At 49.1% G+C, this 12,336-nt stretch overlaps 1 protein-coding gene across 4 annotated transcripts in view; it reads left to right on the top strand.

Moving 5' to 3' along the window:
- Positions 1–11,829, top strand: part of PAQR5 (progestin and adipoQ receptor family member 5) — a 74,006-nt gene extending 62,177 nt beyond the window's left edge. For all 4 annotated transcript variants that reach the window (XM_070420283.1, XM_070420303.1, XM_070420293.1 and 1 more), the window contains 3 exons: positions 3,361–3,457; positions 5,664–5,805; positions 8,654–11,829. In XM_070420283.1, coding sequence (XP_070276384.1) covers positions 3,361–3,457; positions 5,664–5,805; positions 8,654–8,895 — 481 coding nt within the window. In that variant the 3' untranslated portion in view covers positions 8,896–11,829. The remainder of the gene's footprint in view (positions 1–3,360; positions 3,458–5,663; positions 5,806–8,653) is intronic.
- Positions 11,830–12,336: the final 507 nt, after the last annotated feature.

Genomic DNA, 12,336 nt, shown 5'->3' with positions numbered 1-12,336 from the left:
ATACTTGCTTAAGTGAAATGCTTTGTGGTCGATGCTGTAGGGATGGAAAGGGGTTGTCACCCCTAGTGGAAAGTGAGCTGTGGCAGGTCAGCAGTGTGGACGCCTGGAAGCGGGTTTGGAGGTCAGAGCTGAAGACCAGAGGCTCAGCAGGCAGTGGCTCTCGGGTACATTGGAGGTCAGACGGCTTGGCCAGATGACAAAGTGCTGCTACGGTGCAGCCAGCACACGGAAATGTCCACATCCCTGCAATGTCACCCAGGCAACAACAAAACAGCCATACACACACACACACACACACACACACCGCTCGGCATTAGAATGAAGTCTCCAAAGGCCTGCTAATTCAGGAATTCGCTGGCAAATCCTTTCAGCTTTGTAGCAGAAAGATTGATCGGGCTTTGAAACAGACAGGTATTGTATCGACCCTCTCTTGATGGAGGCTTCTCCTGAAATCTGGTGTTTCCTGTCGACATGGTTCTAGGCAGAGGAGGCCTGACTCCCTGTAAATGGGCCCCTCAACCCTGGGGTGCAGGGACTACTGCTCTGCCAGGGTAGGTTTTGAGGCGTGGGGTGCTTCACAGGATTCCGTGGCGCCAACCCTTCCCTCTCAAAACCTCTGGCTGTGGCGACACCCTGTGGCATGGCCTGGAATTGCACCTTGGGAGTGGGGAGGCCCCTCTCTGTCTCTGCTGGCCTTTCTGCCTTTTATTCTCTGTTGCTGTCTCTCTTCTGTTCTGCTTTTTCTCCCTTTTTCCCCCTATAGACTCAGCTTTGCTGTCGGAGAGGCTGATTCGATTGCCCCTGGGAAAGCACTCTATCGGGCTGGGCGAAATGTTGTCTCAAGTTGCAGGAAATCCATGCTTTGGGGGATGGCCCTCGCCAGCCAGCCAGAGCCAGCTTTCTTCCTGTGTAAGTGGCCACAGAAAGAGTGCGCTTTCACAGGGAGCCTCCCTGAGCCCGGAAGTGACAGGCGGTGGCAGTGCGTGGGGGAGGAGGGAGCAGGCTTGCTGGGGTCGACTGGCTGTGCCAGGCGGGGCCGAGACGATTGAGACCAACCCTGGTTCCTGGGGCATCAGTTTGACCCTGGAGCCCAGGGGGACAAACAAAGTCTGGCTGACGGTCTGAGGCCTTCTCAGCCTGCTGGAGGGTGGGGGTGTGAAATGGAATCCAGACAGCCGTAGGTTTAAATCCCTGTTTTGCCTCTTATTAGTCACCTGACCTTACCAGGGGTGGGCAAACTTTTTGACTCGAGGGCCACAATGGGTTCTTAAACTGGACCGGAGGGCCGGAACAAAAGCATGGATGGAGTGTTTGTGTGAACTAATATAAATTCAAAGTAAACATCATTACATAAAAGGGTACCGTCTTTTTTTTTTTTTAGTTTTATTCATTTCAAACGGGCAGATCCGGCCCGCGGGCCGTAGTTTGCCCACGGCTGCTAGACCCATCACCCAGCACCTGTCGGTTCCCTCCGGCTCCTATTTCCTGGTGCAACGGTGGCTACACGATGGGGAGGGGGAGAGCATGGGTCCCCTCACACATCTTGTAAAGCTGCCATTTAGTGAGTGGTACTCTGTGAGTATCATTTCATCAAATGTTTGCAGCAAGCCTGTGAGGGGTACGGTTGTTGTCTCCGTGTTAACATGAGGATTCTGAGGTGCACAGAGTGACCTGCAGGCTCGCACGGTCATGAGGGGCAGAGGCAGGATGTGAGCCAGGCTGTCCAGGTCAGACACTGCCTGCGAGATCATGGCACTGCGCTGCCTCGCCTGTCCTGGGGGGCGGGGGGTGCCAAGGCTGGGGCCCTTGTTTAGACCCCCTATTTCCCTCCTCTTTCTCCTTGAGCTTCTGTTTCTTCTCTGCCTCAGGCCTGCCAGGTGCTTCTCTGACTTGTGGGCAAGGTCAGAAAAGGAGAGACGTGCTGGTGGACTTGAATGGGTTTGGAGCTTGTCTCTGGAGGCTGCGGGGCTTCTTAGGGGCCATAGGGCTGCATCGTACCCCAGCACAGGGATCCCCAGGCTTGGCCCTGAGGGCTGTATGTTCTGCCCAGGACCTCAGACGTGCTTCCGAGCTGGGTGTGAGAAAGGTGATGTGGGCAGTGAGCAGCCCCAGCTCCAGTCCTTGGGAAGGTTGCCCACCACCCAGGAGGCAGAGGTGGGAGTCTCTGCCGTGTCCCTGCCCAAGGATATGGGCAGCAGTGGGGTTTCCAGACAGGTGCCTGCACCGGCTCATAGGGGATATGACCAGGGAAAATGGGCCTGGACTGGGGGAGCAGCAGACCGAGTTTGGGGGAGAAGTTGCAGGCTTGTGGGCTGGGATAAGGGGTCTGGGGAGCAGAGGTGAGGCGTGGTGGTGGGACACAGACCCCATACCCTCAGGAGCATGATGAGGGGCAGAACCATGGGGAAGACTGAGAGGGCCCGAGTGTCTCCACTGTCCTTCAGAGCAGCCATCCCGTGAGCCTCGGCGTGCTAGCTCTGCACCACCTGTGCAGCCCTGTGGGCACCAAGGGGGGGACCCAGCCCCCCACAGCACACTGCGGGATTGGAACGGGTACCTGTCCCCGGCGCCTGAGCATTCCTCTACCTGAGCCCCAGCTCAGGGCTGCAGATTAGTGTGGACATTCTCCCTGCCCTCCCATGTCCTGTGCCACCTGTACTGTCCCTGCCCCACACCCTCAGCTGCTGCCCCTCCCCAGGTCAGACCGGCAGCTGAGGTCCTGTCACTTCCATCTCGGAGGACCTGCCTGTGGTGACTGTCAGCACCACTCGGGTTCATGTTGATTTCACTTGTCCTTGGATTGGACGCAGGTGGGGATGGGGAGAAGGAGAACAGGAAAGACCGCGTGCGGTTTCCCTGTGCCAGGACTATCTGTGTGTGGTAGTGCATGTTCCAGAAGTCCCTTGAACCGAGGCTTCTGCTCGGTAATCACCAGGGTGGCTCTGACCAGTGAGGCAGCTCGGCCTCCGCAGATGTGCTCCCCCAGGGCCTGGGCCCCGCAGCCACCCCCACCCACCCACCCGTCTCCCTCCTGGCCGGCACTGCTCTTCCAAAAGGCTCTCTGGCAGTTGGATAACTTGGAGCTTGCAGGGCTGCTTCGAGCACGCCCCCTGGCTCCGTCCGTATACCCTTGCTTCTCAGATGCCAAGAGATGGTTTCCCCTGAGGTCTCCTCACATCTGAGGTCAAGCCATTCCGGGGGGTGCGGGGGGGGGGGGGGGCAGGGAAGCTGGTGGAGAAGCTGCTGGAGGAAGTTGTGCAAAGTGCTTGTCCCGCTGATGGCTTGCCCGTGGGTATTTTGAATGTGCACGTGTGTGTAATTTATTGACACCCCTTTCGTTCTCTTTCTTCCCTGATTTAGGTTTCTGGAGCTCCACAAGCCCAGGCTCTGTAAGATGCTCCGCGTCCTCGCATTTGCTTATCCCTACACCTGGGACTCTCTCCCCATCTTGTACCGGGTAAGGGCCCTGCCCGTCTCCTCTGCCTGTTGGGCACCACCAGGAAGTCAGCTGTTCCCTGAGCTCCTGGGGGCCAGAGCACCACGCCGGGCAGCACAGGACACCCAGGAGTGGGGACCCGGGGGCTTCCTCACTGGCGCTCATAGTGTAGAATCAGGAGCAGCATGACACAGCGGCCTCGGGGAGCCACAGGAGATGTGCTGGCCACAGGAGATGTGCTCACTGGGGCTCAGCAGCAGTCCCAGAGGGCTGGGCAGGGGAAGCAGCCTGGGGTTTAGTGGAGTGACCAGGAGAGCAGGCTCTCAAGGAAGATCTCTAATATTTACTTACTGGGAGCCTATGGACAAGCTGTCTATCATCTCTGTGCCTTCATTTCTCATGTGTAAAATGGGCATGGTAATAACACCTCCTTTCATCGGGCTATGGGAGGATTACATGAAATGGTGGCAAGAGTCCAAAAAAAAGTATTATTACCATGTTATCATCAATTACTGTATTATCAGTAGTGATGGGGAAAGTATGAATGAAGGTCTGAGGGATAGGAATTAGATGGAGAACAAGAAATAAGAGGTGAACGAGGAAAGACAGGAAGGAAGTCCATGCACTCTCAAAACAGATGGGTCTGAGTTCAAGTCCCAGTCCCACTGCTCACTGGCTGTGTGACCTTAGACCAGTGGTTCTCAACCTGTGGGTCGCGACTCCTTTGGGGGTCAAATGACCCTTTCACAGGGGTCGCCTAAGACCATCGGAAAACACATATATAATTACATATTGTTTTTGTGATTAATCACTATGCTTTAATTATGTTTAATGTGTAACAATGAAAATACATCCTGCATATCAGATATTTACATTACGATTCATAACAGTAGCAAAATTACAGTTATGAAGTAGCAACAAAAATAATGTTATGGTTGGGGGTCACCACAACATGAGGAGCTGTATTAAAGGGTCGCGGCATTAGGAAGGTTGAGAACCGCTGCCTTAGACAGTGCACATTACCTCTCTGAGCTTCAGTTCCCTCCTTTGTGACTGGGACTAGCACCCCCTCCTTCACAGGTGGTTAGAGGGAATTAATCAAAACAACAGACCTGCTGGGCTCAGTGATGCCTGGCACATGGTCAGCGCCCAGTGAGTGGCATGCCCCTCCCAGAGGCAGCTGGGGTCTGATCCTGCCATCAAGGTGGCAGGGCCCAGAAGTGAAGGGCCGAGCTGGCTCCCCCAGCTGGAGCACTGACCACGTGCTCTGGGCTTGGCCTTTGTGGGCCTGTGGGAGACCTAGAATTGGGGGTGCAGCCCATTCCCCCACTCCTTCCTTGGGGACACAGACCATGCACACGAAATTAGAGCAGAGGGACCAAGCCAGTTCTACATGCCACCGAACCATACCCAGCACAGGTTCTGTGGGCTCCTGGCACACAGCTGCAGTGGGCAGTGGGATGGGAGGTCTAACCCTAAATGGTGAAGTTGACGAGTGCACGGATTCTGGACTCAGTCTGCCTGGATCCAGACCAGATCCAGACGTCACTTCTAATCAGGGTTTGCAAGTCACCCTCCAGCCCAGCTTCCTCATCTGCAAAATGGGGAAATAGAGTCTGCCTATGGCAATTGTTGAGGTGCCCGTGAAATGATGCTGGGCCTCGTGCCCTCGGAAGGTGGGGGCTGCTGTCTTTATTTATAACAATAACAGAAACTACACTTAACTCTGAAACAGTCTCATGGCCGTAATTAATATTTTTTGATGATTCAGAAGGCCTTCGATTACTAAGCCTTAAAGTCTTAATAAGGAGCATCAGTTCAGAGGACGTGCTGGTTAGAAATGAGTTCGAGTGTGAAATGATCACTTTTTACTATACTTACACATTACCTCCGTCCGGAAAAAAAGAGCAGAAATGATGTATCTAATAGGGTTTTTCCTTCCCTTCCTTCCTTTTTTTTTTCTTTTTCTTTTTTTAAGTTAAATAACCCGAATGGCTCTCATAAACATTTGGGGGATTAAAATACAATTGCCTTGGGTCTCAATTGGTCCCTCTCAGAATAGGGATTCTGCTCACACAGCCCTGAGAGTTCCCTTTCCAAGCGCAGCCCCGAGGAGGGGGGGGGCCCTGGCCCACGTCCCCACATGTGCGCCAAGATGTCGGCAGGTGATGACAGGGACAAGGGCCTCCTCCTCTCAAGACCTGATGTTGCTTTTAAATACCTGCAGGTATTCCTGCTCCCAGGGGAGAGTCCGCAGAACGAAGTCACCTTGTACCACCAGAAGCACGTGGTCATGACTCTCCTGGCCTCTTTCTTCTACTCCGCGCACCTGCCGGAGCGCCTGGCCCCTGGATTCTTTGACTTCATTGGTGAGTGTGTGGTGGCTCTGCTGCCTTTGCCCTCCAGCCGGGGAGGGCTCCATCCCTGTGATGCAGCTGCAGAGGGGAGGCCGGGGCAGGGAGAGAAGCACCTCGTCAGGAAGTTCTCCAGGTGCTGGCCAAGGTGAGTGAAACGGTGAGTTAATAGGGGCCAGGATATACGGAGCCAGTGAATGGCCAGGGAGGATGGGAGAGCAGGTAGGTCTAAGATTCTAACGCATTCCTATGGGGTATGGGGCCAGGGTAGGCCTAGTATTACCTAGAACATGAAATCCCACTATTAAATGACCACTGAGGGCATCGTTGGAGAGGACGAAGACAGACAGGGTGCACATGGCTCCGAGGTACCAGGTGCTGTGCAGGGCTGTGCCCAGGAGGGGACCGTGTCTGCCTTTGTCGTGTTCAGCTGGGTGCGATGGGACCAGAAGTCAGGGTAGAGAGGTGGCTCTCAGGTTTGGTGCCCAGACCAGCAGTCTCAGCATCACCCGGGAACATGCAGATTCTCGGGCCCTACACCAGAAACTTGGGGGTTGGGGCTTAGCACTCAGAGGCTGTGTGATTCTCTAGGTGAGCCTGAACTCACTGAATTTGGAGAAATGATGTGGCCAGGAGGTGTCAGAGCCACGGCTTTAGACCTGCTGGTAGAGTTCCTTCCCTCTCTACGTAGGGAAGTGGGCAGGCACTGTAGAAGGCGACCCCCACCTTGGCTCTGGGACTGGCTGGAGGCTGATGTGTGCTGGGAGGAGAGCTCCTCAGATAAGCTATTATGGGGACCAAGGGGGCATCCTTGTCTCCCTGTGGTGAGCAGGAACCTGTTTGCTGCCAAGCCCGTTTTGTCTATAACTTTCCATCTCTTACCACCTAGGTCACGTGGCCAGATTTCCTTTGTTCGTTCTCATTCGAGTTTCATCTCCTTATTCTGTCCTGCTGGAGGAATTTCAAGCAAAATGCTTAGAGGGCAGATTTCAAAAAAGGAGGGAGACCCAAGGGCAGGGGGTACCTGCCTACGGGAACCCACCTATTACATTCGCCTCCCAGCACCAGCTGGATGAAGTAGAGGGGGTTGTGCATGAAGTCTGGGGGCTGCAGGAAAAATAGCCCTGGCCCTTATTTTGTCAACTCCCTGGCTTCTTAATAACATTTAATTTTTTCATCTCTATCCCGTTCAGAGCAGAAAGACACCGCTATGGGGAGAAATTTGCCAGACAACAGTTAATGACAGATAATTAAATCTCTGCTGGGTAGGGGACTCCCTCTCCACCAGCCCGAGTGGGAAGGGCGGGGCCGGCTTGGTTAGCGTCGGCCCACAGGAAGCTCCTCCCTGTTCCTGTCCGGTGGGATTGCTGAAACCACTCTTCCTGCTGCAGCCACATTTCACATGTGTCCAGGGCTCTTGTGTCTTTTTGTGTCTTTCCTAATGGAGACAGGGTTCCTCCGTTGTTGAGCGCATCACTCACAGATTTTGGGAATCGTACGCCGCCCATTAGTATAACGTGAGTGAGGCAGGGGTGGGACCTTGAAACACACCATCTTCCTAGGGGCTGCCATTTTCCAGCTCTTGTCATGTGGTCTTCCCTCTGTGTATGTGCATGTCCCCGGCCTATTCTCCTCTTCTCACATAAGGACACCAGTTATACTGGGCCCCACCCTAGTGACTTCATCTTAACTTCATTGTCTCTAAAAGACCCCCCCATCTCCAAATATGATCCCATTCTGAGGTACTGGGATTAAGAATTCAACATATGAATTTGGAATAGGACACAGATCAGTCCACGACACATGTGGTCTTCTCATCTTGCTTTTGGTTTCTGAAAGTTGTCCCCCAAAGCAGGACCCAGCTCTGGGCGATGGACTCCTTTTCCCACCAGCCAACAAAGGTGCATGTCCCTGCCCACTCCTAGCACACTCTACTGAGCGCCCCCGCCCTGCTCCCCATATGTGGGTGCATTCTGGTGAGCTGGGGTCCAGCAGGTCATGGGGAGAAAGAGCTCCTGGTCACATCTGGGATTGACCGGCAAGAGGAAGTGGACCCCCTCGTAAGTGGCCAACAGAGACTTTGGCTGGCTTCTCCTCTGGAACTGAAGTTGGAATCTGAGCTCATTAGCACTGGCTCTTAAGAGATTACCTCGGGCCCGGCTGGTGTGGCTCAGTGGTTGAGCATCAGCCTATGAACCAGAAAGTCACGGTTCAATTTCCAGTCAGGGCACATGCCTAGGTTGTAGGCTCAATCCCCAGTAGGAGGCGTGCAGGAGGCAGCCGATCAATGATTCTCTCAAATCATTGATGTTTCTCTCTCTCTCTCTCTCTTTCTCTCTCTCTCTCTCTCTCTCCTGCCCCCTTCTTCTCTGAAATCAATAAAAATATATTTTAAAAAGAGAAAGAGAGATGACCTCTGGCAGAACATGATGCCTTTTTCATGTGAAAAGCTGGATTGGTGAATTTGGTTTACTCTCACGGCGTTTTTTTCTCACATTACATTTTAAAGATAAATTTATTGAAGCATATTTTGCATATCACATAATTCCCTAATTTCAAGTATACAATTTAACGCTACTTTTAGTAAATTTACCAAGTTGTACAACCATCACTATAAATGAGGTTTAAGACATTTTTATCATCCCAGTAAGATCCCTCATGCCCATATACTGTTCATCCCCACTCCCACCCCCTGCCCAGGGCAACCACTAATCTAGAGTTTGTTTCTATAGATTTGCTTTTTCTGGACAGGTGATATGAATGCAGTCATACAATATGTGTCCCTTGTGTCCGGCTTCTTTCACTCAGCATGCCATTCCTTTTTTATTGCTGACCTTGGTGGCCTTTTGTACACTTGCTGTAGGTCACAGTCACCAGCTGTTCCACGTGTGTGTGATCCTGGCTACGCACATGCAGATGGAAGCCATACTTCTGGACAAGACTCTGAGGAGGGAATGGCTCATGGCCAACACCAGGGCCCTGTCTTTCCCTCAGATAGCAGGAGCCATACTTCTGTGCCTCATCTTCAGCCTCGTCAACATAATTTATTTCTCAGCTGCTCTGTATCGGATGCCTGAGCCAGAATTACATAAAAAAGAAACATGATTCAGACCCTAAGCGTTTTGTGCCAGATGTCAACGTTAAGCTACAACATCCTAACCGCCATAAGCCAGTGGCATGGTACTGGTTTACAGTGGTCTAAGATATTCATAATGATTGGTGTCTTGGCATTTTTGAATGGGTTCATATCAATAAGGTATTTAACTGAGGAAATTTCTCTAGCTGTGCACTGATTCTGTATGTGTGGTTTTAAAAGGGGAACATGGGTTCAAGCGAGTCCTCATTCAGGCAAATTATTAATATTTAATTAAGTTAAATTTATTTAAAATGAGTTTTGCAATTCTATTTAAACAGTATTTACTCTTTAAAAATGGAACTTGATGAGTTTCATGTAGCAAATGCCTCTCCAGTCCCCAAGAGCTCCCACAATGGGAGGAAAATAAGCCAGAAAGGTCAGGGGGACCTTAGAAAGAGGAACTCGGGTCTATGGGAGTCCTGGGGACTGGTTTCGGGGGAGGGGGGGTGGCGGGGGCTCTTCTTTCTTTTCCCACCTAGTGAAGGGAGTGAATAGAAAGAGAGCCCTCTTTTTTCATCAAGTCCATTCTGCTTCAAAGTGCAAATTCCATGTCGATGGATTTGGATTTGGGACTGTGGATTTGGATTTCCTTAAAAGTCCACAGCCTATGTCTGGGTGTCACATGTCCTGTTTTGCTCTGTTTTCTTGTTGCCAGTTTGATTCTGCAAAGTATTAAGCAGCACGGGTAAAACATGGCACTCCGTGGGAGTTGGCCAGGTTAATCCCTGTCGGTCGTGTTCATGTGTCACATTTTAAATCAGTGACAGCACTGTATTTAGGGGTGTCATGCATTTGCTGTTGCTTCAGTATTTCAAATACACTGCAAATTTTAGTGCTTATGTGCAGAGGATGCTTAAAGACCTTGCCAAAGGGTTGGGCGGATGTGATTTTTCAAGCTTTCCTGATTCCCAGGGAGACCAGGAGATTCTGGCTTACCGGTGTAAAATGCCGGTTTCTGAGAGGGGATCTGCACTGGAGCAAGTCCCACATGATTCTAATGCAGAGGGGCCACGGGCCAAACTTGAAGAAATGCTGGTGTCAGGAATTCCAAAAGGCACTGGGCTTATCGGCTTTGTTTCCATTGATGTAATTTTCAGCAACTCACCACCGAAGGATGTGTTCCCAGTTTTCTACTCTGCACAGTCCTAAAACACGGAGCATTTTCTCATCTGTTGCATTACTAATTAAAGTTCAGTATTTCGTGGTGTTTTCAGACATACGGAAATGCTGACACAAAGCAATTGTTAACACAGGCCTATCAACCTCTGGTCTGCACTTGCTAATGACTTAAGGGGCTGTCTACAATGCAGAATTCTCTTTGCTGACTCAGGAACAACCCCTATCTTAGAATACTGCCTTTGTGGTTTACTGGCCCAGGTTGAATGGCCTGGTAAATAGCTCATCGTCCAATCCTCTGAGGATAAGTAACAATTTATATTGGATGAGAGTGGTCAAGAAATACGATTTCATTAGTTTTATTATCTGTTTACTTCCTCTGGAGAAGTAGACTGATGAAAGTATATGGGCTGGTAAATTTTTGGTGCATTAATTGCAAAATACATGACAAGATTTGTTGTTTTTTAGCAATAATCTGAAATCATTAGGGACATTTTATTCTAGCAGGGCAAGTGGGCTTCCATTTCATCTTACTGTAACTTCAATTTTATAGTGGAAAAAGGGTACAACATTTAAATACCCTACTTTAGTAATGCCAAAGACATGAAGGCTTTCAAATTCTGTTTATAACAATAAAATCGTGTTCTTTAGCTTAGAAATAATTGGAAAATATTGGATGATTAATTTGAAGGGCTTTTAGATGATTTAATCTTTGGTTATGTTACTTTTGTCATGCTTAATGGTGAAAATGAAATGTTAAATCAACAAAATAAGATCAAATGTTTCATAATGGTTTTATAACTTTGGTAAATTTAGTCCCATTGTATGTTTTTGGACAGTATTACAAATTAAAATTTTATACGAATTTGCAGTACACTGATTTGGAAGCTTCTACTGTGTAGTGAAAATGAATTCAAATATGTGAATTATCAGTAAGTATTAAGTCTGATAGTTTTGCCTAAGTCATTCCAGAAAGTTAGAAAGGTTGGCAGTGGGTCAGTTGAAGACCTCACTGGGAAGATGCTTTTTAATGTAGTTCTCAAAAAATTTTAATGTCTCAATACACTATAGAGATGTGCCAGACTCCCATGGGTGCCAACTGTTCACCTTGACCCTGTCTCAAAAGGGATTATGTAGGGGTGGTTACACTCCCAATGGGATGTCCCTCTTCCCCCTCCCTCTGCTTGAGAATGATAACTCTAAAACTTATCAGACATTATAGCTGTGATAAAACTTCAATGTGTTTGAATGAACACATTCAAATGTGTTAGTCAAATGTATCTCCCCTTTACTTATTGTAGAGTTTCATTTTCCATTGCTCAATTTTTAGAGAGTTATGATCCATCTTCTTTGTTCAAGAAATGAGTTGGCCGTTGTTAATTAGAATTAAAAGTGGGAAGTTTAGAAACTGTTGAGTACGAAGTGATTTAACTATTTGGTCTTCTGCAATCTTTTTCAAAGTGCTTTCTGTGGAACCCTGCTCATATGAGAGGTTCTGAGGAAGGCAGTGGAGTAGAATGGTATTGTCAGGTACATTGGAAAAGCACTTCATTTGGATTTACTGTGTCCCAAATTTGTTTGAGCCATGATACCCTTTATACATGAAACACCTATCAACACTGTAAAACATGCTATGACATATCTGTTGAACGCTAGCCTCTGATTTTCTAATCAACGATCCATATGAATGAAAAGACAAAGACCCATTTCCAAACTCAGAGATATTCTTCCAATGTATGGTTTTCTTAAATTGTGTGGAAGAAATAAATAAAGTTTATTTATTATAATACAGTTGTCCTGTTTCCCACTCGTTTTGGTTATATTTCACCCACCACTCTACAAACATGTTCATTTTTCATGAGAAATAGATTCCTGTACATGAATGCATTGCTAAATCATTTGATGAATATTTTAGTGCCTGGTATATATAGAACAAACATTGACCTAGGAACTGGGGACACAGAAGTGAACAAAACCCACACTGTCCCTCCTTCATAGATCTGATGTTCTGATCAGTCAGTCAGACAAGATAAATTCCGGTGATGGTAAGTGCAATAAAGAAAATAAGCCTAGTCCTAGCTGGTCTGGCTCAGTGGATAGAGCATCAGCCTGCGGACTGAAGGGTCCCAGGTTTGATTCCAGTCAAGGGCACATGCCCCGGTTGTGGGCTCAATCCCCAGTAGGGGGTGTGCAGTAGGCAACCGATCAATGATTGTCATCATTGATGTTTCTATCTCTCCTTTCTGCTCTGAAATCAATAAAAATGAATTTTAAAAAAAAGAAAGAAAAGAAGC

This window comes from Myotis yumanensis, unplaced genomic scaffold (assembly GCF_028538775.1).
Source record: "Myotis yumanensis isolate MYYU_CA2020_CCGP unplaced genomic scaffold, mMyoYum1.0.hap1 SCAF_1, whole genome shotgun sequence".
NCBI classification, from domain to species: domain Eukaryota; kingdom Metazoa; phylum Chordata; class Mammalia; order Chiroptera; family Vespertilionidae; genus Myotis; species Myotis yumanensis.
The sequence above is the reverse complement of the archived record's forward strand: the minus strand, read 5'-3'. Positions and strand labels throughout refer to the sequence as shown.